The 24,647-nt window shown below is 38.4% G+C and overlaps 1 protein-coding gene and 1 non-coding gene across 3 annotated transcripts in view; one reads left to right on the top strand and one right to left on the bottom strand.

Moving 5' to 3' along the window:
* Positions 1-24,647, top strand: part of LOC121375455 (potassium voltage-gated channel protein Shab-like) — a 76,182-nt gene that overhangs the window by 16,292 nt on the left and 35,243 nt on the right. For both annotated transcript variants that reach the window (XM_041502922.1, XM_041502921.1), the window contains exon 3: positions 19,802-20,878. In XM_041502922.1, the coding sequence (XP_041358856.1) occupies positions 19,802-20,878 (1,077 nt within the window). The remainder of the gene's footprint in view (positions 1-19,801; positions 20,879-24,647) is intronic.
* Trnag-ucc lies at positions 288-359 on the bottom strand. Its single transcript has one exon. It is a non-coding gene; the product is annotated as a tRNA-Gly (tRNA).

Raw genomic sequence — 24,647 nt, 5'->3', positions numbered from 1 at the left:
ACCGTAAATAAAATGTGTTGAGTGCATCGTTAAATAAAACATTTCTTTCTTTCTGTCACATTTATCACCAGTGTCAGGACTGGTAGCGTTAAATACATTAAAGTATTAAACTTTGACCATGTGAGATATTACATACAAAATTGAGAGGCTCACAGAGAAGACAAAATATCAACTAAACAACGAACTAGCGCTTGTAGTGTATTGTTTAAAAGAAAAAGAAAAAACACGAGGCTTTATTGACAGTCTTACTTCGTACAAAATAACTGTTAAAAGAAAAAAATAGACAGTGCGTCGGCCGGGAGTCGAACCCGGATCGACTGCTTGGAAGGCAACCATGCTAACCGTTACACCACCGACGCTATGTTTTTCATAATTCGATAAGCTTGTCAGTTCATAGGTTAATATGATCACGTTCTAAACTAATCCACCTAGACACCCAGGGCTATAATGGGAATATCCTAAACGGCCTAGGTGGTGTAGTTGGACTTGAAGCTAGTAGATACTGGGTTCGCACCCCGATACCGATGTATCTTTTTAGCTTTACATATATGGACTTGGCACCAATGCTCGGATTCTGTCTCTAACTAGATATAGGACGAATACGTTGAATACGCGATGTTTGCAAATTACATTCATCTGATTTATAAAGCAAACGGTCAATAAAATAACGATCGAGTACGAGATGGAACCAGTCTTTTCTTGGCGCAGGGCACTCATTTGGGAATCGTTGCTAGGCACTCGAGTATGAATATATACGTGGATAAAATGTAATTTTGTTAGATTGTTAACTGAATGAACACTTTGGTTCTTATGGTTGAAAATAAAATATAAAATTGCGCTTTCAGAAACGTGCATTTTAGTGGCATATGTAGGCTAATTTATAGTTTAATATTCTGTTATGTCTATGTGAATACGTTTACCGGTATATAATGCAATTTTCAATATCCTATTATGTCATTTTTACGTTTAACGGTCCATATATATTGTTTCATCCTGTTACGTATATGTTCATGCGATTGCTTATCATGCTGTGTCTATGAGATGGGCAACGGGCAACTCTATTAACGTGCCCCTATGCACGAAGGTTCAGGCACGCCCACTACGGATTTAGCCTCTGACGTCTATGAGATTGGTAAACTCGTATGTATGTATGTTTTTATAAACTTTACGTCCACTGCGATTACGTTTACCAGGGTTTTTAAAAATAATTAATGTTTCCATATCCTGATACGTCCATGTTATTGCGTTTACCGGTGTATATAATATATTTTAATATCCTGTGTTGCATGTGTGTCAATATTGGCATTTAATAATGATATAATGCATGCTATAATACATGCTGTAACGTGTAGTGTTTAATTGTTTATGTGATTACGATTCTAGGCGTAAACTGGCCAATTCGGTATCATGTTATATTCAAGTGATACACTTTTGTATCCGGCTATCTACGTGTTTAACTTTACAAACTACGCGCTTCGGTATTCTGTTATGTCCACTACATTTCGTTAAGACACACACACACACACACACATACACACACACACACACATACTCACACACACACACACACATATATATATATATATATATATATATATATATATATATATATATATATATATACAGTAGAATTTCATTGGCTCGAACGCCCAACGGTCGAACCTACCGGTATTCTCGAACCAAGAAGAAAGTCCCGATTTTTCTCTCTATTAAAGCCTTTTATTTTGGTGCTGATTGGTCGAATACCCCTGGGGTCGAACAGAAGCTTTCTCTCGAACCAGTTTATTGGTCCGAACTGTAAAATTAAACATATTTAGCTCGAACAGCTAAGTCTATGCGAAGAAATATATAAAAAATAATTTATGTAGGAAATTTTCATCGACCTGGATGCAGCCTAGTGGTAGAAAAATAGCCATGATTGTGGATAATTGTCCCGCCCACCCTACACTAAAAGTTCTGAAAGCTATTGAGGTGATCGTTTTGCCACCTAAGACAACCAGTGAAAGACAGCCCATGGACCAAGGCGTGATGAACAACCTGAAAACCACTACAAACAACTTGTGATCATGAAGCAGCTCGACGCAGCAGACAGAAACACAGGAGTGCTATTACGGTACTGGACGCAATGTATTTGATGCAGGTGACACAAAAAACAATAGCCAACTGTTTCCATCACGCCAAGTTTGTTCCCAGCTCTAACGACGACACGACTGTGAATGAAGATGAAGACGACGACAATCATGTTCCAGTTTTATATATTCCCTATTATATAATTTTGTCAATCGTATTTATTTAACGCTGATAAATAATTGTTACAAATATATATCTTATCCAACATTTGACGGCGACTTCGTTACTCATGAGTCAATCGGACCATCTCCCCTAAGCCTGTTTTATGGAAATATGCGAGCTTGTCCGATTGATTTTCGTGTTACAGAAGCACCCGACAACGGCCGAATGCATGGTTCGAACTACCCGATGGGTCGAACAGACTTTGATGCACCGACAGTGTTCGAGCCAATGAGATTTGACTGTATATATATATATATATATATATATATATATATATAACAAAACCTTTGGAACATCTATTAAGACCGGCCTCGGTGGTGTCGTGGTTAAGCGTCCGGACATAAGGCTGGTAGGTATTGAGTTCGCACCCCGATACCGGCTCCCACACAGAGGGAGTTTTAACGATTCCATGGGTAGGTTTAAGACCATTACACTCTCTTCTCTCTCACTAACCACTAACAATTAACCCACTGTCCTGAACAGACAGCCCAGGTAGATTAGGTCTGTACCCAGGACAGCATGCTTGAACCTTAATTGAATATAAGAACGACAATAAGTTAAAATGAATGAAATCTATTAAGGTGGAGGAGCATGTATATTATATATTGTCCTTCGGATCTTTAGTAGAAGAATCCCGATGCATTTACAATTGGCTTGTCGATTCTTTTACAACTGACGCAGGAAAATAAACCCTTTAAAAAACCGACCTCCTCTCGTTTTATATTCTCCTAATAATGCACGATAATTGTGTACCGTGTTTTGTTACGTGACGAGGCTGGGAACCTGGCGTGTTATTAGTCTAATTGATGTTCAGGGGCGTCATCAGTGTGCGATTTATAGTGATACTGTGTCGAGTGAGATCGATATGTAAGGTAATAAGGTATGACGCCAGCTGGTGACGAATCAGATAAAACCAGGCCTGTGGAGGCATGTGTTCACACAATCTGACTGCTGTCTTCTAATTGCCGGGTGCGGTACGTATCCCAGTGGTAAAGCGTTCGCTTGATACGCGGTCGGTCTAGGATCGATCCCCGTTGGTGGATCCACTTGGCTATTTCTCGCTCCAGCCACTGCACCACGACTGGTGTATATCAAAGGCCGTGGTATGCGTTATCCTGTCTCTGGGACGGTGCATATAAAAGATCCCTTGCTGCTAATCGAAAAGAGTAGCCCATGATTTGGCGATGGCGGGTTTCCTCTCTCAATATCTGCGTGGTCCTTAACCATATGTCTGACGCCATATAACCGTTTACACCCAATAGTCTATGCATTTTTCGTTAAACATTCATTCATTCCATTTGACCGTAAACAAAATGTGTTAAGTACGTCGTTAAATAAAACATTTCCTTCCTTCTTGTCGTACTAATAGTTGGGGAATGGGGAGGGGGAACCTGAGTCCACTGAAGACGATCGATCCAGCGACCAATCGCACCTCAGATGAGTGCTTTACCGCTGAGCTACACCCCGCCTCGAGAGCTACACCCCGCCTCGGGGCCTACACCCCGCCTCGGGGGCTACACCCCGCCTCGATGACACTAGAAGTGATAACCTCAGATCATTTTTGTAGTTTTAGTTGATAGAAGTACAGACTCACCTACTGGAGCGCACGTGCGTACATTCACAGCACTCACGTTTTATTTTTAATATTATAATTGTTCGATCGATTAGCACGTTCCCAAATGATGGTCTGCACAAATTGTATTAATACGATTCCATCACACAATGCTGCGAATCAATACACCAAGGAAAACTGCATTTACATCCCATTTAACCTTAAAAAAGGGTGAAATAAATGCTCGTATAGATAGCTAAATAAATGCATGTTTAAGTCCCACTGTGTTCGTTTAACGTTTGGTATGGCCTGATCGATATTCGCTGTAGAGCCTAGAAGCAGTCAGCGTTCATTGCACTGGGAATTGGACCGTCATGGCGGCGGCTCCATGGCAATATCCATCGCCGGGTTGTTGGACCACGCGGCTCTCTGAATGGATGTTAAACAAGCTATGCTTCAATCGTCGTCGATAAATTAAGGCGCCCTATGTGCGCCTCATTTCTCATTGCATCGGCAGTATTGGCTTGTTAACAGGGATGCCGGCAACGCTGGAATGATTAAATGAATTTGTTTGTGTGTTTTGATCATTGCGCAAAGCTTGGTCATGGCGAAAATTGAAGATTTATGTCATCTAAATTTATAATGAGAGTTTCAGTAGATAAGAGGATTGTGACTGTAGTTTATTTGTTTAACAACAAGTACGGTATTTAATTCACAATTTCCAGTTATCAATGATAACAGTTTAGTGAAATAATAATAATAATAATAATAATAATAATGTTTTAAGATTGCATAAACAATAAATTATTATGACTGCTGCATCATCCTGTCTGTGGGATAGTGCATATAAAAGATCCCTTCCTACTAATGGGGAAAAAAAAAGAGTCCTGTCCTGGACGGAGGAGCCGGCCGAGGCCGGCACCTGTGCCCAGGACAGGCTTGCGCTACAACAGCTTGTTCTGAATGTGCACGTTAAACACTCTGTCCTGACCTGACCTAATGGGAAAATGTAGCGGCTTTCCAATCTAAGACTATATTTCAAAATTACCATATGTTTGACATCCAATTACCTATAGTTAATAAATCAATGTGTTTTAGTCGTCTCGTTAAACAAGCCTGAACTTTAAGTATAGCACTGGTGCTGGGTTTTTTTTTTTTTTTTTTTTTTTTTTTTTACCAGTTACAATTAAATTTTATCTATTTGCAACTACTGTTGAATGCTAGAATAATTGTTCTTGATTATGTATATATGAATCGGTGAAATTTTATGTCACTAAATATAACGTCAGTGTGTGAAGAAGCTAAGCATATCGTACTAATACCTGATTTATAGTTCATAATCGGCATTGAGTATTCAAATCACTTTTTCAACTATTCATAAAAACCCGCTAGTCTTTCAACACACATGCAAGGGTTAACACATTTACAGTCACACGCGGTTACCAGGTGGTCTGGATAATAATTATGATTGGCATTTAAGTATAACAGATGTACACTAGACCGTGTTTTACTGGTTGCTTCTCTTTTTTTTTCGAAGCTATAAACTCTGTTATTACCGTTACACATTGGCACACACGTTGTATGCACGTGGCCATCATGGTTTTTAGTTATTGCTTATCACTCGTAGTCGTGATATCACAGATGATTCTACATTGTATGTTACATTTGCTGACCTAATAACATATACATTCATCTGTATGCTATCTAACGCGTGTATGCTGTGCAGCGTTCTTCGGAAAGAAGGTGCATGACATTTTCATTACTTGCCTCTAACAGTATGCGTGTAATGTTGTGGATGTACAGAGGATTCATCAGATGTCAAACAGATTTGCTAAGGTGTTAAGTGTCTTCAACCTGGGTCCATTTACTTGCTGTCTTTCTTTCTGGTTGGGGGGTGGGGTGGGTGGACGAGACGTAGCTCAGAGGTACAGCGCTCACTTGATGCGCGATAGATCTAGGATCGATCCCCGTCGGTGGGCCCATTGGGCTATTTCTCGTTCCAGCCAATGCTACACAACTAGTGTAACAAAGGCCGTGGTATGTACTATCCTGTCTGTTGGATGGTGCATATAAAAGATCCCTTGCTGCTAATCCTGTGCCCATGACAGGCGTACGCTAAAACAGCTTGCTGTGAATGTGCACGTTAATCCCTATAACATAGCATAACATAATCGAAAAAGAGTAGCTCATGAAGTGGTCCATTGTCCGACGCCATATAACTGTAAATAAAATGTGTTGAGTGCGTCGTTAAATACACCATTTCCTTCCTTCTGTCTTTCTTTCTGGTTGGACAGTAGGTTAGTGGATAGAGCGTTCGCGCGAGGCCCTTGGATTGTTGGGTAGAATCACCCCAATCGACTCCCTTGCAGGGGGGGGGGGGGGGGAGGGGGATTCTTCCGTCCCAACCAGCGTCTTACGACTCGTATATCAAACACTGTGACTGTCCTGTCTCGGAGAGAAAATTCATATAAACGAGTGTGCTCTAGTGTTGTCATTGTCATGACACAAAACGTCTTTCTTCTTTCGTTTAATCAAGAATATTTTAAACAAGCCTTCCTTCAGTTTAATTTCTTTCCCATCCTCTTTAATCTTTTATCTCATATTGAAACAGAAATACCAAAACAATTTAAAACATGGCTTTGTATTATAAACGAAAACAGCTTGCGCCAGTTTTAAGGAGGCACCCTTTAACAAAATAATTACTAAGTAAAAATTATATTTTCTCCCAAGAGCTCCAGGCTGTCGACAAGCGTAAATATTTATTTGTAAGAGAAACAGACCGTACGGCATTAACTTGAGGTAGTAATGGTTTAGCATGCTGCCTATGCGTAGTTAAAATCCGTGTGCTTCTACTTTGTAAAGTTTGTTTTATTTGACGACGCCGCTAGAGCACATTGATTTTTTTAATCTTATCATCGGCTATTGGACGTCAAACATATGGTCATTCTGACACTGTTTTTAGAGGAAACCCGCTGTCGCCACATAGGCTACTCTTTTTTACGACAGGCAGCAAGGGATCTTTTATTTGCGCTTCCCACAGGCAGGATAGCACAAACCATGGCCTTTGTTGAACCAGTTATGGATCACTGGTCGGTGCAAGTGGTTTACACCTACCCATTGAGCCTTGCGGAGCACTCACTCAGGGTTTGGAGTCAGTATCTCGATTAAAAACCCCATGCCTCGACTGGGATCCGAACCCAGTACCTACCAGCCTGTAGACCGATGGCCCGCCACGACGCCACCGAGGCCGGTTTCTACTTTGTCGTAACATCTTTAAATAACGTATAGTCGATGAGTAGCACAATTTTACGGGCCGCCTAATGTGCTTTAGCCAGATGCGGATCTAAATTTTGTGACAGTTATAATTTTTTTATATATTAATTTTCATTTTTTTTTTACGATCCCCCTCCAAACCTCTCCCTAGCATTCCGTCTCATGTCACTGGGGCCCCACTAAATGGATTTTCTGGATAGCTATGAAGATCGACTAGATTGGATAGAGAATCGGTCTAGCTAGTATTCTGCATCAGATACCATGATATGTGGTATTATGTTAATGTCCACTCAACCTTGTCTTGTTCGGGGCGGGACGTAGCCCAGTGGTAAAGCGTTCGCTTGATGCGCGGTCGGTCTAGGATCGATCCCCGTCGGTGGACCCATTGGGTTATTTCTCGTTTCAGCCAGTGCTCCACAACTGGTGTAACAAAGGCCGTGGTATGTACTATCCTGTCTGTGGGATGGTGAATATAAAATATCCCTTGCTGCCGAAGAGTAGCCCATTAAGTGGCGACAGCGGGTTTCCTCTCTCAATATATGTGTGGTCCTTAACCATATGTATGACGCCATATAACCGTAAATAAAATGTGTTGAGTGCATCGTTATATTAAACATTTCCTTCCTTCCATGTCTTGTGCGGGTTAAGATTTGCCAAACCGGTCTGTGTAGGAGAAGTCCTTCTACAGACGAACTAGGATGGACGTTTGTTTTGTTTAACGACACCAATAGAGCACACTTATTTACTAATCATCGGCTATTGGATGTCAAACATGTGGTAATTTTGACACAGTCATAGAGATGAAACCGGCTACATTGTCCTATTAGTAGCAAGGGATCTTTTATATGCATCATCCCACAGGCAGGATAACACATACCACGGCCTTTGATATACCAGTCGTGGTGCATTGGCTAGAGCGAGAAATAGCCCAATAGGTCCACAGACGGGGATCGATCCTAGACCGACCGTGCATCAAGCGAGCGTTTTCCCATCGGGCTACGTCCCGCCCTGAACTAAGATGGATGCATCGCCTTGGAGAGTGGCAGTCCAGTAGACAGATAACTTGAGTAGTGTGGTAGACGTCATCCTACAGACGGAATAGGAAGGTTGTATCATTCTGGAGTCTGGCAGTCCTATAAATAAGTAACTAGTCTTATGGTTGTAGTTCTCTACAAACGAAATAGGAATGATGTACCGTCGTGGAGAGTGGCAGTCCAGTAGACAGATAACTTGAGTAGTGTGGTAGACGTCATCCTACAGACGGAATAGGAAGGTTGTATCATTCTGGAGTCTGGCAGTCCTATAAATAACTAACTAGTCTTATGGTTGTAGTTCTCTACAAATAGGAATGATGTACCGTCGTGGAGAGTGGCAATCCTATGAACAAATAACGTGAATCTTTGTGGTTGCCGTCCTCCTACATATGAGATAGAAGATTATCGTTGTCTAAGGAGCGGTGAATACGTATTGTCACAAGTACAGAAAGGACTGTCTAATAACCCAATTGTGGAACTCAGGTTGGAATGGGAAATAAACCTAGTGTCAGAATCCACAGTCGATATGGATTCTGTGACTTGCCTCAACGCAGGCGAGCTCTAAAACCATCGAACCACATCCCTCTCCCTCTCCCCTGCCCCCATGAGATTCTTTATTGATAATTTCTAAATTAGTTACTTTGATGCAAGCGCCAAGAATCGACATTTTGCCCCAGCATTGCTATTCATGGCCATGCGGGCGACTGACGGCTATATCGGTGTAATTGTATTTCATCTGCGCGGCTGCGTTCCCCGCCATCTCCAACTGGATGTGAAACGACCGATTTTCCTAGTCGATCGACCTCCAAGAACGCGCGCCGGTCCTTTTGACAGAAACAGGGCCAGTGGAAAATGGTTAAATTTAGTGCATCGACTGACGCGATGTGCTGGAGCAAGACGTAGTTTTGCTGGCACAACAGACTTCGTCTTCTTCTTCCACTTCTTCTTCTTCTTATAATTTAGTTTTGTGCGTATACCCGATTTGCGTTCAACCACGCTGTCATGGACACACATCATAGCTATCCGGAATATATGTATAAATGCATAGGCGTTGGACACGGGTGGATTTGCAGGGCTGTGGAGGAACTCTCCCCTCAATTCAGAAGCTAGAGGGGCCAGAGTATGCGTAGCCCTCAACCAACTCCTCATGGATTTTAATCAGTTTATTATTATTATTTTCGAAAAAGAAGTCTCAATTGATTCGTTAAAAAGTTTAGGTGTGAACTTATCCTAGGGTGCGGACTCGGTACCTATCAGCTTTAATGCCGATTATATAACCAGTAGAAGGTTGTACGTAACTTAATGAAAGGGAAATGGTGTTTATTTTAAAACAGCTTCTCGCATTTTAAACTTCAATCAATGGATGTCTAGCATAATGGTAACTACGATACATGTTTTAGAATTTGAAGACAAAACCTGCTGACGCCACAGAACCTATGCTTACCAATGAGCAGATAGGGGTATTGCATATGCACTTTCCCACAAATTGTATCTCGACTGCGTTTGATTATTTAAATAATGCGCCGAGGTGGTTTTTATTTTATGTTTTGGTTACAGTTTGTTTTGTTTGGATTTTTGTTTCTTTGTATTGTTTGTTTCATTCATTTTGTTTTCTCTCTTTGGTATGGTTTATGTTATTGTTGTTTTAAACCAATCTCGATCCATCCTTTCCACATCCTCTTCTTTGTGGTCACTAGAATCTTCAAACCCTTCAGTATAGAGACAATTATTGTCAAGAACACATGATGCTCAAACTATGGATTTTTGTTGCTGCCCTACTTACAAACCGCCTGACTGTAATAGCCTATACTTGTCGGAATTTGTCCTGCAACAAGTCAGAAGCTGGACGAAGCATCGACTGATAGTATCTGCACCAGTTAATTCTCAAACACAGATCCCGCAAAGATGTCTATCCTCCCAATCTCCTGCATCCACTCCAGTGCGAATCAGGCTTCGCGTGCAATCAAGATACTTTTCTGAGGAGGCAGGCAGCCAGCCTCATCTCCCGGCCTACTGGTCAACATAATCTGCTCGATCTTGGTAATGATGGCTGCCCCGTGCGTGGCACCCGTTTTTCTTCAGCATCCTCTCTCGACGCCATAATTGCAAGAGGTGACAATAGGCCGCATTGATTTCTTTTACGCTTACAGTGGTGAAATTCGCCCACATTGTGCGCGATTGTTTCCCATTATCGGAGGGCACGGCTTCTTAAATATCAATTTTCTAAACAATCATGACCTTTCGGTTGGGAGCTCTGAAGAGTATTTTCGAACCTCTTATCGCTAAGAATCTATTTCGCGTTTCAGCCGAGACATTTGTCTATCAAGCTAAAAAAAAAAAAAACAACAACAGTTGCACACATGATCGCCAAATATGTTATGTTACCTGATGGGTCTTTTGTTGTGTGTATGTGCTCGTGTGCCTTTCATGTGTGTGAGAGGGTGTGTGTGTGTGTGTGTGTCTATGTGTGTGTGTGTGTCTATGTGTGTGTGTGTCTGTGTGTGTGTGTGTGTGTGTGTGTGTGTCTGTGTGTGTGTGTCTCTCTCTCTCTCTCTCTCTCTCTCTCTCTCTCTCTCTCTCTCTGTGTGTGTGTGTGTGTTGTATGTGGTGTGTGTATATATGTATATAATTATGTAAATACGTATGTACGTACTTATGACTGTAATGATGTATGAACGTATGAATACATGGTTGTAGGCATGCGTGATTGTATGTTGGGTTCACACACAAAACAAGAACTGAGAGTTACACGGACCATCTTTTATTCAGTTGACATTTATATAAATGGATGGAAGAATGCATAAATAAACATATGGATTTACTGTATGTGCGCACAACGGATAGATGTTTTATAAAACTGTATTAGGTATTTTTGGTTTCTGTGTATAGGTATTTGCATACAGTGTAACACATACATGTACCCATAGGATTATAGAGCCACACACAGACACACGCACACAGACACACACTCCTGGGTCATTATAACTGACACTAGGGACTGTGTATGACATTTCGGCCTGAATTTATTGTCCGATTAGACGAAGTAGTTCGGTGCTAGACAGCTAGTTAGAGGTGCAAGTGGTAGCAGAATCAATCAGTTAATCAATCAACCAATCAATCGTTTATTTTTAGATATGACCAATCCTCCTTGCTACTTACTTTGTGATTTCCCCAGTTGTAACAAACGGTACCCACGAGCGGTATATAAAATTATGTGATGTCCATGGGAAAAGGCATACATATATGTGCTGTTAGTTGAAATTGTCCAGTCGCGGATCGAGGATTTGTTTAATAGAGGGGGCCCAGAACACGTTGTTTTTGAAAATAGAATTTAAAGGTCCCTGACAGGTGGACGGGATAGGTTTGCATGTGTGTGTATTCTGTTATATAAATTGTTTGACCAAACATGGGGGGCCTGGGCCCTTTGGGCCCCACCTGAATCCGCGTCTGGTGTCATTTTTCCCTCCTGCTCTAAACCAACTGTTGAAATAATAACATATTATCCACGAAAGTATAAAATGTGCTGAGATATCGTTAAACAAATAATTTCCTCTTCGACCCTTTCACCGGCCTCGGTGGAGTCGTGGCAGGCCATCGGTCTACACGCTGGTAGGTACTGGGTTCGGATCCCAGTCGAGGCATGGGATTTTTAATCCAGATACCGACTCCAAAGCCTGAGTGAGTGCTCCGCAAGGCTCAATGGGTAGGTGTAAACCACTTGCACCGACCAGTGATCCATAACTGGTTCAACAAAGGCCATGGTTTGTGCTATCCTGCCTGTGGGAAGCGCAAATAAAAGATCCCTTGCTGCTAATCGGAAGAGTAGCCCATGTAGTACCGACAGCGGGTTTCCTCTCAAAATCTGTGTGGTCCTTAACCATATGTCTGACGCCATATAACCGTACATAAAATGTGTTGAGTACGTCGTTAAATAAAACACTTCTTTCTTTCTTCGACCCTTTCATTCGGTTGCATTTTGTATTTTCCTTCACTGAGGTATTAGGGGCGAGGGTGTCCACCTGTGTCATATATTGTTTATGCTCTAATACGCAACACCTGTTGGCAGCTGCATTTAAAAAAAAAAAAAAAACCCTGATAAATGGTAAACGTTGGCGCTGTGCTGTCACTGTTGTTTTGTTCTCATGCACATCATTAGCTGTTGATGTCATGCATATTTTAGCAACCTAATTGCATGCTCTACGGCTAACACCTTTATCTAACAAATAATTGCAATCCTTACCCATTCAAGCAAAGACTGTCGCAAGTGCGGCGACCATCACGTCAACACAGTTACAATGCCTAATCGTCGCACAACATATTGTTTGTAATGTCATGCATTATTCACTGTCCATAAACACATTGTTTGTGTTGTAATACATTATTCACCGTCTGAACCGTGGTTCACTAAACCAATGTCACCGAGTTCGCCCTATTTTGTCTTCAGTTATCCGCCATTATCTGTATCGATCCGCATAGTTTAGGATAGCAGACGAGATTTGACGTTGAATGACAATCAGGATGTTTTTGCACATTCAATAATTATGTTAGCGCCGTGCTGCCTACCAGACGTGGTCTATTGTGCTATGGCGAAAATCCATAGCAGTCTCCGGTTATATTGTCCAGAGATATTTATTGATAAATATTCCCTTGTAAATAATTAACTAGGCGTTCAGAAAGACAAATAAGGTGCAATATTGCACTTTTTTGTTAGTTTACCCAAACAAAGATGGTGGCATTTATCATTTATGAAGTCTGCAGTGTTTGTGTATTATTCTGTCAGGAACGTCTGTTGTCAGGTTTTAACACAAAGATGTAGAAAGACCAAAAAAACCCCAAAACATTCAGCCATTTGTTAGTTGTATTTTAACGGAAGCAATCTGATTTTCAGAGATAAAAAGCACAATTTGACTCCTAATCACTCATTCCCCTGCCGTTAACAACAATAACAACACAAACAAAAATAAAAATAGAATAACATCAATACAAAAAGAAATTAATTTAGACGGTAACACTTTTTTTTTATTCGGCCACATTGCCTGCTCACACCACAAGTTTAACTCTAGGCCAATATATATTGTAACCCTACCGTACCTCACAATTGACTGGTATCCGGTAGTTTGGAAGGTAGACAACAACAACAACAACAAAACGTTTGAACAAATATCGCACAGACAAAAGTAAATATATTGTATATTCTTCAATTATATTAAAATCATACAATAATTTTACAAATATGCACACATAGTGTGAAGATTCCACTTTTCTTTTTCTATTTGGTGTTTTCAACAGTCTGGATGCCATTTTACTCAGTTTTGCTTTTTTCACATTACTCAGTTTTGCTCTTTTTTACATACTGCAACACTCCTTTCACAACGTGCCACGATGTTTCATTTTAACACCATATTATGTGTAATAAAGATTTAAAGAACAAAAAAACTAAAAAAACTAAAAAACATGTAACTTTAATTAAAGTTTAAAAACCCTGATATTGATAAAACAAAAAAGTGCATTGACTTAATTGGATTTGTTTGCTAAATGAATGAAAAAGATAGGGGAAAAAAAACGAGAGAAAAAAATCCTCATTGATTAATTTCCTTTGGGAAGTTGTGATTTGTATTGTAATAATGGATGACCTTTACTTGCCGTTCCCGTTCACAAGTTCTGCTCACTGATACATCCTGGTTGTCTGTGTCTGTGCTGTGTTATATGACAGTCTGTGGTGTGTTATATGACAAGTGTATGCTGTGTTATATGACAGTCTGTGAAGTGCTTCGTCAATATAATATCATCTGTCTACATAATCATCTATACATTTCGTTGACATTTGAGTTTTATCAAGATAACCAGGAGCATTTGCTAGTATGCAGACAGTCCAAAAACTGAAATGGCCAAGTGTAATATCTTTTTGAAAACACAGTCGTGTGTGCAGTGCTCGTGAACAAGAACGTTTTAAATTTAATTTATTTATTTATTTATTATTTATGTACTAATTTATGTATTCATTTATTGATTTTTAAAATTTTTAAGACTGGTTCATTTTTTTATTTATTTTATTGATTTATTTTATTGATTGATTGATTGATATATTTATTTATTGATTTATTGTATTAATTAATGCTTATTTATTTTGTTTATGTTGATGGGGAAGAATCAGTAGTTGAGCTTACTGTTAATTAATTAGATGTGTATCTGTATGTATCCCTTGTAATGAGTTCGTGTCTGTGACAATGTCGGCAGTCCAAATAAACATATTCATATTCTCATTCGCATACGCAGTCGTAATGTATCCTTCTCAGGAAAGGAGAGACATGTTTTACGACACCATTGCACAGCTCGTATCTCTGCGCAAACAGAGTCAAACGATCACTTTAAAAAACAAAAACAAAAACAATAACAGCAACAACAAATCTTTTTTCTGTAAAATAACGTAACATGTAGGCATTAATTTCCTTGAATGAGAAGTAATATTCTTTTTTGGAGCTACAGACAAACCAAGATCAGCCAGTTATTGTACTTTGTATTGAATAGCGATATATAAAAATATGTAACATTTGCATTTTTGTATAAAGACATGTGCTTTTAAAGTCATTTACTTAATTAAAAAAAAGAGTAAAATGTTATGTATTTTTGTATACGTTAATATATCAATCATATATTTAGTCTAAGCCAACTCCATAATAGAAAAAAAGTAGCTAAAACAATGTTTCCACTTTTCAAAATCTCCATAATTGGTTATATATTAGTATCTACTGATCCATCTGCAGTTAGTCCATTATAGGAAATGTTCCTTAAGTGTTTTCCATTAAATTCTTACACACATAATTATGAATAATGAATTTCAGATTACAAACCATATGTACTAGCTGAAAGGAAATATATATAGATTTTCTGTGTCTAGTTGCCATGACAATCTACCTTGTGTGTTCAGTGGATATAAACATGACAATGATAGTAGGTTAATGGAGATGGCCAGAGTTTAATGAATAGGTGTACGGTGCATTCAGAATAAAGGTATTTATTATTGATTTTCCTATTGTAGTTCTGTCAGTGTGCCCGACTCGGCTAACGAAGCTGTCATGATTGATTTAAACCGTACAGGAAGTAACCTAGCGCGTTCCCTCTTGGATGGTGTGGGTGGTCCTCTTCATTAATATAGTAAGCATAGGGAATGTAGTGTTACAGGAAATAGTTCGTAAAGGTGAACATTTTCTGTTTAGCCGTCTCCAAATAACAGATATAGTGAAACGTTTTCCTTTTGTAGATAGATACACAAAGTCAATCCTTTATAAATCTAATCTGAATAATAAAACCGTTATCCAATATCCAAACCGTATTTCTGCACAATGCAGAGTCGAATGGACATAAGGCAACATAGTCCTTGATTCCTCAAATCTCTGTCTAGTACTGGTTTTCTTATTGATGCATGTATATACTATATTTCATAATTTTATTAACTGTTTGTCTATGGCAAACCACGAGTTTTGCTTGCACAAATAAACTGTATTTGGTTTCAATATTAGTGTTTTTGTAAGTAAGAGTTGGCCAATGAAAAGGATTAACTAAGAAAGTTTAGTATGTGATAACATAGTTATACTGTAATGTCCCTACAGTCCTCTATCAGTATTAACCACTAAACGAAATAGATAATGATGTAGATATGGTATTCTCCCGTGAATCTATAATTACTTTATAACGATAAATCTTCATAAGAAAGTGTAGGAGAATATTGCATCACTACGTTATACATTAACAAGTGTATCTGTTTAGCTGTTGCAAATTTACCAATTTTATAGTCTCTTAATGAGGAAATACTATTCACATTTTATCACAAGTTATTGAGGCACTTGACTGAATTTTGAACCCATGTTACATTAACAATTATTGTAAATAGTTTTTAAAAATTTTAAAAATTGCATTTTAAAAAGTTTGATTAGCTGTTCGTCGTGGATACTGAAAGGTTTTCAAATCACTTCTTGTCTTTGTCAATGCGAACGACAACACGATGATCAGGATTGAAATGATAGCCAGCATCTGAAATGGAGGATGCATGCGTCCGCACCACCCGACCCACCTTCCCAGCCTCATCTCATTCCATCATGTCATTTATTCGTTCTTTCTTGTCTTTGTATGTTTTCCTTCTGCCTTTCCTCTTTCTGTCTGTTGTCCTTTTGTTGCTATTGTTCTTCAGCATCACCTTGAATGGTCTTCAGCTTGTCATTTTCAGCCTTCTTGTCTTAACCATCGACTGGTTGATGTGTTATTCTGCTGCTCTGCTTAATACGCAGTCGTCTCTGTGTTTCCTTCTTCGTTCATAATTAATTTTCCATTGGCTTCATGTCAGTGTGATCTGCGTGGTGATCGTCTGTCTTCTGTCTCCTGTTCTTATACCTTGACAACGCTGTTCTCCTTGTAGAGCATGCTTTCTGTCTCCATACGTCTTACGTTTACGCCATCTGTTAGCTTTTCGTACAGGACTGTTCTTAGTGTATCTCCCTGACAAACTCCTCTTCCTGTTTTCAGTGGCGTTATCAACCAAATACTGACACTATAGTTATATACGTGAGATGGGGGCACCTAAAGTATGTTTTATGCCTTAAAACGGATCTGATGGAACTTTTAAAAGGCAAACAAAACTAGTTTTTAATTCTGTTAAAATAATGCCCACCTTGCTCCTTAATCTCCGTGTGATTACTTAAATAGATTAGATAGTGATCATCATCATCTCATTTGCATTCATTCATAATAAGCTTTCTTTTGTCCTACTAGAAGCGGTAACCCGTGGAACTTCCCGACATCCGATGCTAAAGACACTTGTTAATTATAGTATCGAATGCGGTAAGATTTCCCATGGAATGGTTAGAAGTGATTGAGCCTAAAGGTATCCATGACACTAAACTGCGTGAACGTGTTTTCCCTTTCAGAAATTCAGATGTTGTTGGTTTTATTGCAGTTCACTGTGTTATTAATGTTGTAATGTTACTTTTAATACTCTTGTATGTTTGTGTGTTTTAAATATGAGCTCTGTATTTATTGCATTAGTGTTTTTCATGTGTGTATGCCAATATACCTAATACATGAATGTTTTGATTATTTTTTGTATTATTATTAAATTTTAGAATGTTATTAAATGATTGTGCATTAAATGGGTATTACTTTTTTAAACAAGTTTAATGACATTTGCTTGTGTTAATCTTCTGAAATACAGTTTGTTGTTTACTATCTTTATACATTCTGTGTCTCTTCGTCTTTTCCACATATTGATAAACCATTATAGTTCAAATGTGATAGGCGTCGTTTGATTCGCCCTTTCAAAAGCACATGTCAAATAAACACACACGCACCTGTCCTGGTGGCTATTCAGTCACCACATTATAACTGGACCTGTTGCGGCCGAGTATCATAGAGTGATGCTGCCTTTTGTCAGAATATGTGTTGTTAGCGTAGAATGTTTGGCATCATGTGTGAAAATGATGCATCAAACACGTGAATCGGATTCCATACCACCTAATATTAGTGTTAATGGTTTAGGAACACATAATCACATACCGCCAATACCAAGTGTCCGTAAATACACTGGTCTGTCTCAAAGTTCCACTTCTATCGCATTTTTGCAGACTATTGAGTAGGCTGTTGTGTGGGTTTTTAGAGTGATTGGCGAAAGACTGTTAGTATAATTACATTAGCGGGTATCTGAACGTGGCATATCGATTAAGCCATCGGTTTTAAGCCCGGGAGGTGCTGGTTTCGTACCCCGCTGCTGGCTCTGACCCAGAGTGAGTGGGAAGGTGTCAGGACAGGACAGCACTCTAACTTTCTGACATCTAATATTTAATCTCCTCTCCTGTCAGAAAGCCTAGATATAATGAACACAAAAAAGAAACTGGAATCTAATTTTCAGCTATATACATTAAAACAGATTTGTTTGTTGGGTTTGGTGGGCTTTTGATATATTTTTTATCAGTTTACAAAACTGAGTGTTTGTGATTAAGTAAACCTTTTCTTGTTACAAATTAATCATAACACTGATTTGCGTTTCTTTGGTGTTCAATATATTTGAGGCGAGTGTACAGAACAGACTAATTCAATCCTAACTGGATACATGAACACAGCGATAATTAAAACTGGACTTCACAGGTACACATATTAGTACATGCATTCTTTGTACCAATTTATCATGTATGTACAACCTCTGTATAAAATAGTATATGCCAGAACAGTTGCTTTTGGGTTTTCTTATAGCCACTATAGCTAATATTTAACTCAAATTACAAACCGTTAATATTTCCTGAACTATAGCATGTGCATTTTATTAACTAATTTACTGATGGAAAGACATAAAGGAAACACAGTGGTATTTTAGACCAAATTTAATTTACTACTAGAGTAGGTATGCCTGTATAAAATACAGATTTGTAATGTGGGACAGAATGTTAGTTATGATTGACTGACTTAACGTCCTGACTCTCTGGATGAGGGTTTTTGTTGCAATCAATATTTGCGGTTACTATTTATGCGTGTCCCTTATTTCTTTCCATCAGTATATGGTATTAGTAGATATACTCTTGAATAATTATTTATTGAATTGCTATTTGCTAGAACTATTAAAATTTCTCTAATGATTGATTACCTATTAATGTTTCGATTTTGACATGTTGCATAATTTTACTAACCGCTTGTGTTTCAGGAAAAATAAAATCTATTAAAAAGCATTTTTGTGAAATGTGTTTGATGAATTGAATATGTTGTGTTTTCTCCATGTACTTACGTCGTTGCCTGGTTGCCTGCTTGCTTGTTTGTCCTTGCTTCCATCAAAGCGTGAACGTCTGGTCTTGTTGTTTAATACTCCTAACCGCTTGTGCTTCTACAAACTGGTTATCGCGCTTCGTCTCTGATTACGGTTTCTTTCTTTCTTTCTAAAGCATGTGTCTTCATCGGTGTTTGAAATGGCAAATTCTTGTTTTTGGTTTTTTCTCTCTCTTTGCGAGTCGGAATCTGCAGCGCAACAACCTGTACGCCTCTCATCTACTCTCTCTGTACAGCACACATTACCCGCCTGAAAACCCTCGATCCTCTCCTTCGCTATAATCGTAACCTGCCTCCTACGTCTCCTACTTTTAAAAATGCAGCTATCGGTGTCGCAAAAGTACATCTGCAGTTTTTCTTGCTGTCTAAAGGCACAATATTAACGAACATATATATAACTTTGCTATTCTGTCGTAAATTATATTTCAAAGCAGTTACTAAATATTATCGTATATTTGTTTTACTTTTGTAAAAACAAATTATATATATTATATATATATATATATATATATATAAACTGTTTTGTTAAATATAATTTGTAACTTCCTAACTCGGTCTGTTTTCCGTTGTCTAAATGGTAATGCATTGTCAAACCTTACCATTGTTGTTTGTACTGTGACTACCCTTTTGCATTAATATAAAAATTGGTCAAATTGTAAAGTATATTATATAAAAAGTTCAAATTTTAAATTAAAAAAACCTTCAAATTTTAAATAAATAAATAACCGACAATCTTTCTGGTGAACCGCTTCTTGTGTTGATGCTCTCGCTATACTCTATGGTTAAGATGATTTTGTCAAGTTGGGCTGCTTCCTTATGGTTTTCACTTGTTCATCCTCCATTTCAGGTGCTGGCTATCATTTCAATCCTGTTCATCGTGTTGTCGACAATCGCATTGACATTAAATACCATACCGCAACTCCAGGAGCGGACAAACCCCATTGAACCTGCGGATAACGCCCAACTTGCAATTGTCGAGGCTGTGTGTATAGGCTGGTTCACTCTGGAATATTTAGCCAGGTTTTGGGCATCCCCAAATAAATGGAAATTTTTTAAAGGCCCCTTGAACGTTATTGACCTCTTAGCCATTCTTCCGTACTTCATATCTCTAAGTTTGACCGAAACTAACAAAAGCACGACGGAACAGTTCCAAAATGTGCGCCGAGTTGTACAGATATTTCGTATTATGAGGATCTTAAGAATTTTAAAACTTGCTAGACACTCCACCGGTCTGCAGTCCCTAGGCTATACGTTACAGAGAAGCTACAAAGAGTTAGGATTGCTGCTAATGTTTCTTGCCATTTCAATCCTTTTGTTTTCTAGTTTAGCTTATTTTGCAGAAAAGGACGAGCCTGAAACAAAGTACAAAAGTATCCCAGAAACGTTTTGGTGGGCAGCAATCACCATGACCACGGTGGGATATGGTGATATTTATCCCAAAACTGGTCTTGGAAAAATTGTTGGTAGTGTGTGTTGTATATGTGGTGTTCTTGTTATTGCTCTGCCGATTCCTATCATAGTCAACAACTTCGCCGAGTTTTACAAAGACCAAATGCGCAGGGAGAAAGCGTTCAAAAGGCGTGAAGCTTTGGAGAAGGCAAAAAGGACAGGTAGCATTGTGTCCTTTCATTCCATCAACCTGCGTGATGCCTTCGCTCGCAATGTTGATCTCATAGAGGTCAACTCTCAAAGTTACAAGGACAACAACATTAACGGGTGCAGCGACGGAGAGAAGTGCGCTCCAAGCCCGCCCCCTGGCGTGTTGAAGAACAACGAGATGATGGGACACCATCATCCTGACATGGACAGCTGTGATGGCAACCATTTTCCAGTGAACAACAGTAGCACCAACAACCTTCTCGACGAAGACGAGGAATCGCTCAACAGAATGACGTCAACGCCGTTACTTAATACACAGTCTCAGGTATAACGCATTTGGTGTAGATATGTCTTCATTAGTTTTGCCATTTATCGCCACATTTTCTCAAGCACATGTATTACCTACTGGGTGTAGACAGGTCTTGATCATTTAGCCATTTATTGCCACGTTCTCAGGCACAGGTATAACTTACTGGGTGTAGACATATCTTTATTAGTTTTGCCATATATCGCCACAGGTTCTCAAGCACAGGTATAACATACTAGGTGTAAACAGGTCTTGATCATTTAGCTATTTATTGCCACGTTCTCAGGCACAGGTATAACTTACTGGGTGTAGACACATCTTTATTATTTTTTCCCATATATCGCCACAGATTCTCAAGCACAAGTATAACATACAAGGTGTAAACAGGTCTTGATCATTTAGCTATTTATTGCCACGTTTTCAGGCACAGGTATAACTTACTGGATAAAGATTTGTTATTGGTTATTTTGTCATATATTGTCACATTATAACCTAATTGGTATAGATATGTTCCCAGTCATAAATATAACCAACTCTGTGTAGATTTGTCTTGATATTTTAGCATATGTTACCACAGGTTCTTAGTCATCAGTATAACAAAGTAGGTGAAGATATGTTTAGCATATAATACCACAGCTTCTCAGTTATAAATATAACTAAATCGGTGAAGATATGTCTTGATTAATTTAGCATATATTGCCATGGGTTCCCAGTCATAAATATAACCAAATGGGTGAAGATAGATCTTGATTAGTTTAGCATATATTGCCTTAGGTTCCCAGTCATAAATATAACCAAAGCAGTGAAGATATGTCTCGATTAGTTTAGCATATATTGCCATAGGTTCCCAGTCATAAATAAAACCAAATCGGTGAAGATATGTCTCGATTAGTTTAGCATATATTATCTTAGTTTCCCAGTCATAAATATAACCAAATCGGTGACGATATGTCTTGATTAATTTAGCATATATTGCCATGGGTTCCCAGTCATAAATATAACCAAATCTTTGAAGATATGTCTTGATTAGTGTAGCATATATTGCCATAGGTTCCCAGTGATAAATATAACCAAATGGGTTAATATATGTCTTGATTGTTTAGCATAATATTATATTGCCATAGGTTCCCAGTCATAAATATAACCAAATCTGTGAAGATATGTCTTGATTAGTTTAGCATATAATACCATAGTTTCCCAGTCATAAATAAAACAAAATCGGTGACGATATGTCTTGATTATTTAGCATATATTGCCACAGGTTTACCAGTCATAAATATAACCAAATGGGTGGAAATATGTCTTAATTAGTTTAGCATATATTGCCATAGGTTCCCAGTCATAAATATAACCAAATGGGTGTATTGACTATTGAGATTTCCTGTCATAAGTATAACCAAATCGATGCAGATATGTCTTGATTAGTTTAGCATAACTTGATACAGGTTAAATTAACATGTGTAACCTACTGTCTTGATCATTTTACCATTTAGTACCACAGTTTCTGAGGTACAGGTATAACAAACTCGGCATAGATATGCCTCGATTACTTTATCATATATTGTCACATTTTCACAATAACTGGGTGTAGATATACATGTATCTTGAATATTTTACCACTGCTTACAACAGGGTCTCAATCACTGGTACAGCACACTGTGTTGAGTATTTTATCATATATTACTACAGTTTCACGCTAATGGGACTATAACATACTGGTTGTAGATATGTTTTGATTATTTTATATTTTACCACAGGTTCACGGTAACAGAACTATAACATACCCTTTTGGGTGTAGTTATGTCTCGATTATTTTGTCACGTATTTCCATAGATTCCAGGTCACTGGTATAACCTTTTGGGTTTAGATATGTCTTAATTATACTGTCACATATTTCCATGCGTGCCAGGTCACTGCTATAACCCGTTGTCTTTACTATGTTGCCACGTATTGCCGTAAGTTCCCAGTCACTGATATAAATTTTGGGTGCAGATATATCTTTATTATTTTGCCACATCTTTCCGTATGTTCTAGATCACTGGTATAACTTTTTGGGTATAGATATGTCTAGATTATTTTCCTACATATCTCTGTAGGTTCCCGGTCACTGGTATGACCTTTTGGGTATAGATATGTTTAGATTATTTTGCCACATATTTCCATAGGTTCCAGGTCGCTAATATATATATTTTTTGTTACATATTTCAGTAGGTTCACGGTCACTGGTATAAACATTTGGATGGAGATATGTCTACATTATTTAGACATATTTCCGTAGGTTCCAGGTCACTGGTATAACCTTTTGGTTATAGATATGTCTAGATTATTTTGCCACATATTTCCTGTAGGTTCCAGGTCACTGGTATAACCTTTTGGGTGTAGATCTGTCTTAATTATGTTGCCACGTATTGCCGTAGGTCCCCGGTTACTGGTATAACCTTTTGGGTGTAGATATGTCTAGATTATTTTGCCACATATTTCCGTAGGTTCCCGGTCAGTGGTATAACCTTTTGGGTGTAGATATATCTAGATTATTTTGCCACATATTTCCGTAGGTTCCCGGTCAGTGGTATAACCTTTTAGGTGTAGATATGTCTAGATTATTTTGCCACATATTTCCTGTAGGTTCCAGGTCACTGGTATAACCTTTTGGGTGTAGATATGTCTAGATTATTTTGCCACATATTTCCGTAGGTTCCCGGTCAGTGGTATAACCTTTTGGGTGTAGATATGTCTAGATTATTTTGCCACATATTTCCGTAGGTTCCCGGTCAGTGGTATAACCTTTTGGGTGTAGATATGTCTAGATTATTTTGCCACATATTTCCGTAGGTTCCCGGTCAGTGGTATAACCTTTTGGGTGTAGATATGTCTAGATTATTTTGCCACATATTTCCTGTAGGTTCCAGGTCAGTGGTATAACCTTTTGGGTGTAGATATGTCTAGATTATTTTGCCACATATTTCCATAGGTTCCCGGTCACTAATTGGTTTGATTGGCACGTCTCTAAGTGGATACCATGGCAGACGTCAGATTATCAATTAACTAATTCTAATTAATGCACATGTGAAAATAAAGATATAATCCGTATTGTTATAAGCTGAAGTTTAGCACTGTGACACTATATTCAAACAAGTCTAATAAAACTATAATTTTGTAAACATGACTGGAGGGATATGTGGTAACTGCATGGTTGGTATTATATGTGAGTTACGAGTAAGAGGACTGCTAGTAGAGTATTTCACTATCAAAGGACCCCCACCCCACCCCCAATCAGCAACTGCATGGCAATAGTGCGATATGTAATGCGATGTATATTGCAAGATACATGTTAAATTGAGTAAAATGTTATTTTATTGTGTACCCTACTTCTTGTGCGTTTACGAACATAGAAATCTGATTTTAAAACTGACTTATTATAATACTATAGTCCGTTCCACAGAAACACCTATATTATCATACTATGGAATTTACTACACGTGATTTATTTTTGAGCCGATTGATTGGTAAATTGCAGACAAAAATTGTATTTTTTGTTATTTCCAATACACTTTTACTTTTCGTCTTACGTCAATCCAAACTGAAATTATTTACCAAAAAAAACTTGTTTTATAGAAAGATGGGACGGACTATAAGTCCACTGAACTGTCCATAAGTGGTTACACTTTTAAAACTATTATTAAAGATGATACCTTATTTCTCGTTAAATTTAAATCAAATTTATTAATGTAGTCATCCCCTTGGGTTTCTTCTCTTTCTTTCTATTATCTCTTATTCCTTCCCTTTC

Source organism: Gigantopelta aegis, chromosome 6 (assembly GCF_016097555.1).
Source record: "Gigantopelta aegis isolate Gae_Host chromosome 6, Gae_host_genome, whole genome shotgun sequence".
NCBI lineage: Eukaryota > Metazoa > Mollusca > Gastropoda > Neomphalida > Peltospiridae > Gigantopelta > Gigantopelta aegis.
The sequence above is the reverse complement of the archived record's forward strand: the minus strand, read 5'-3'. Positions and strand labels throughout refer to the sequence as shown.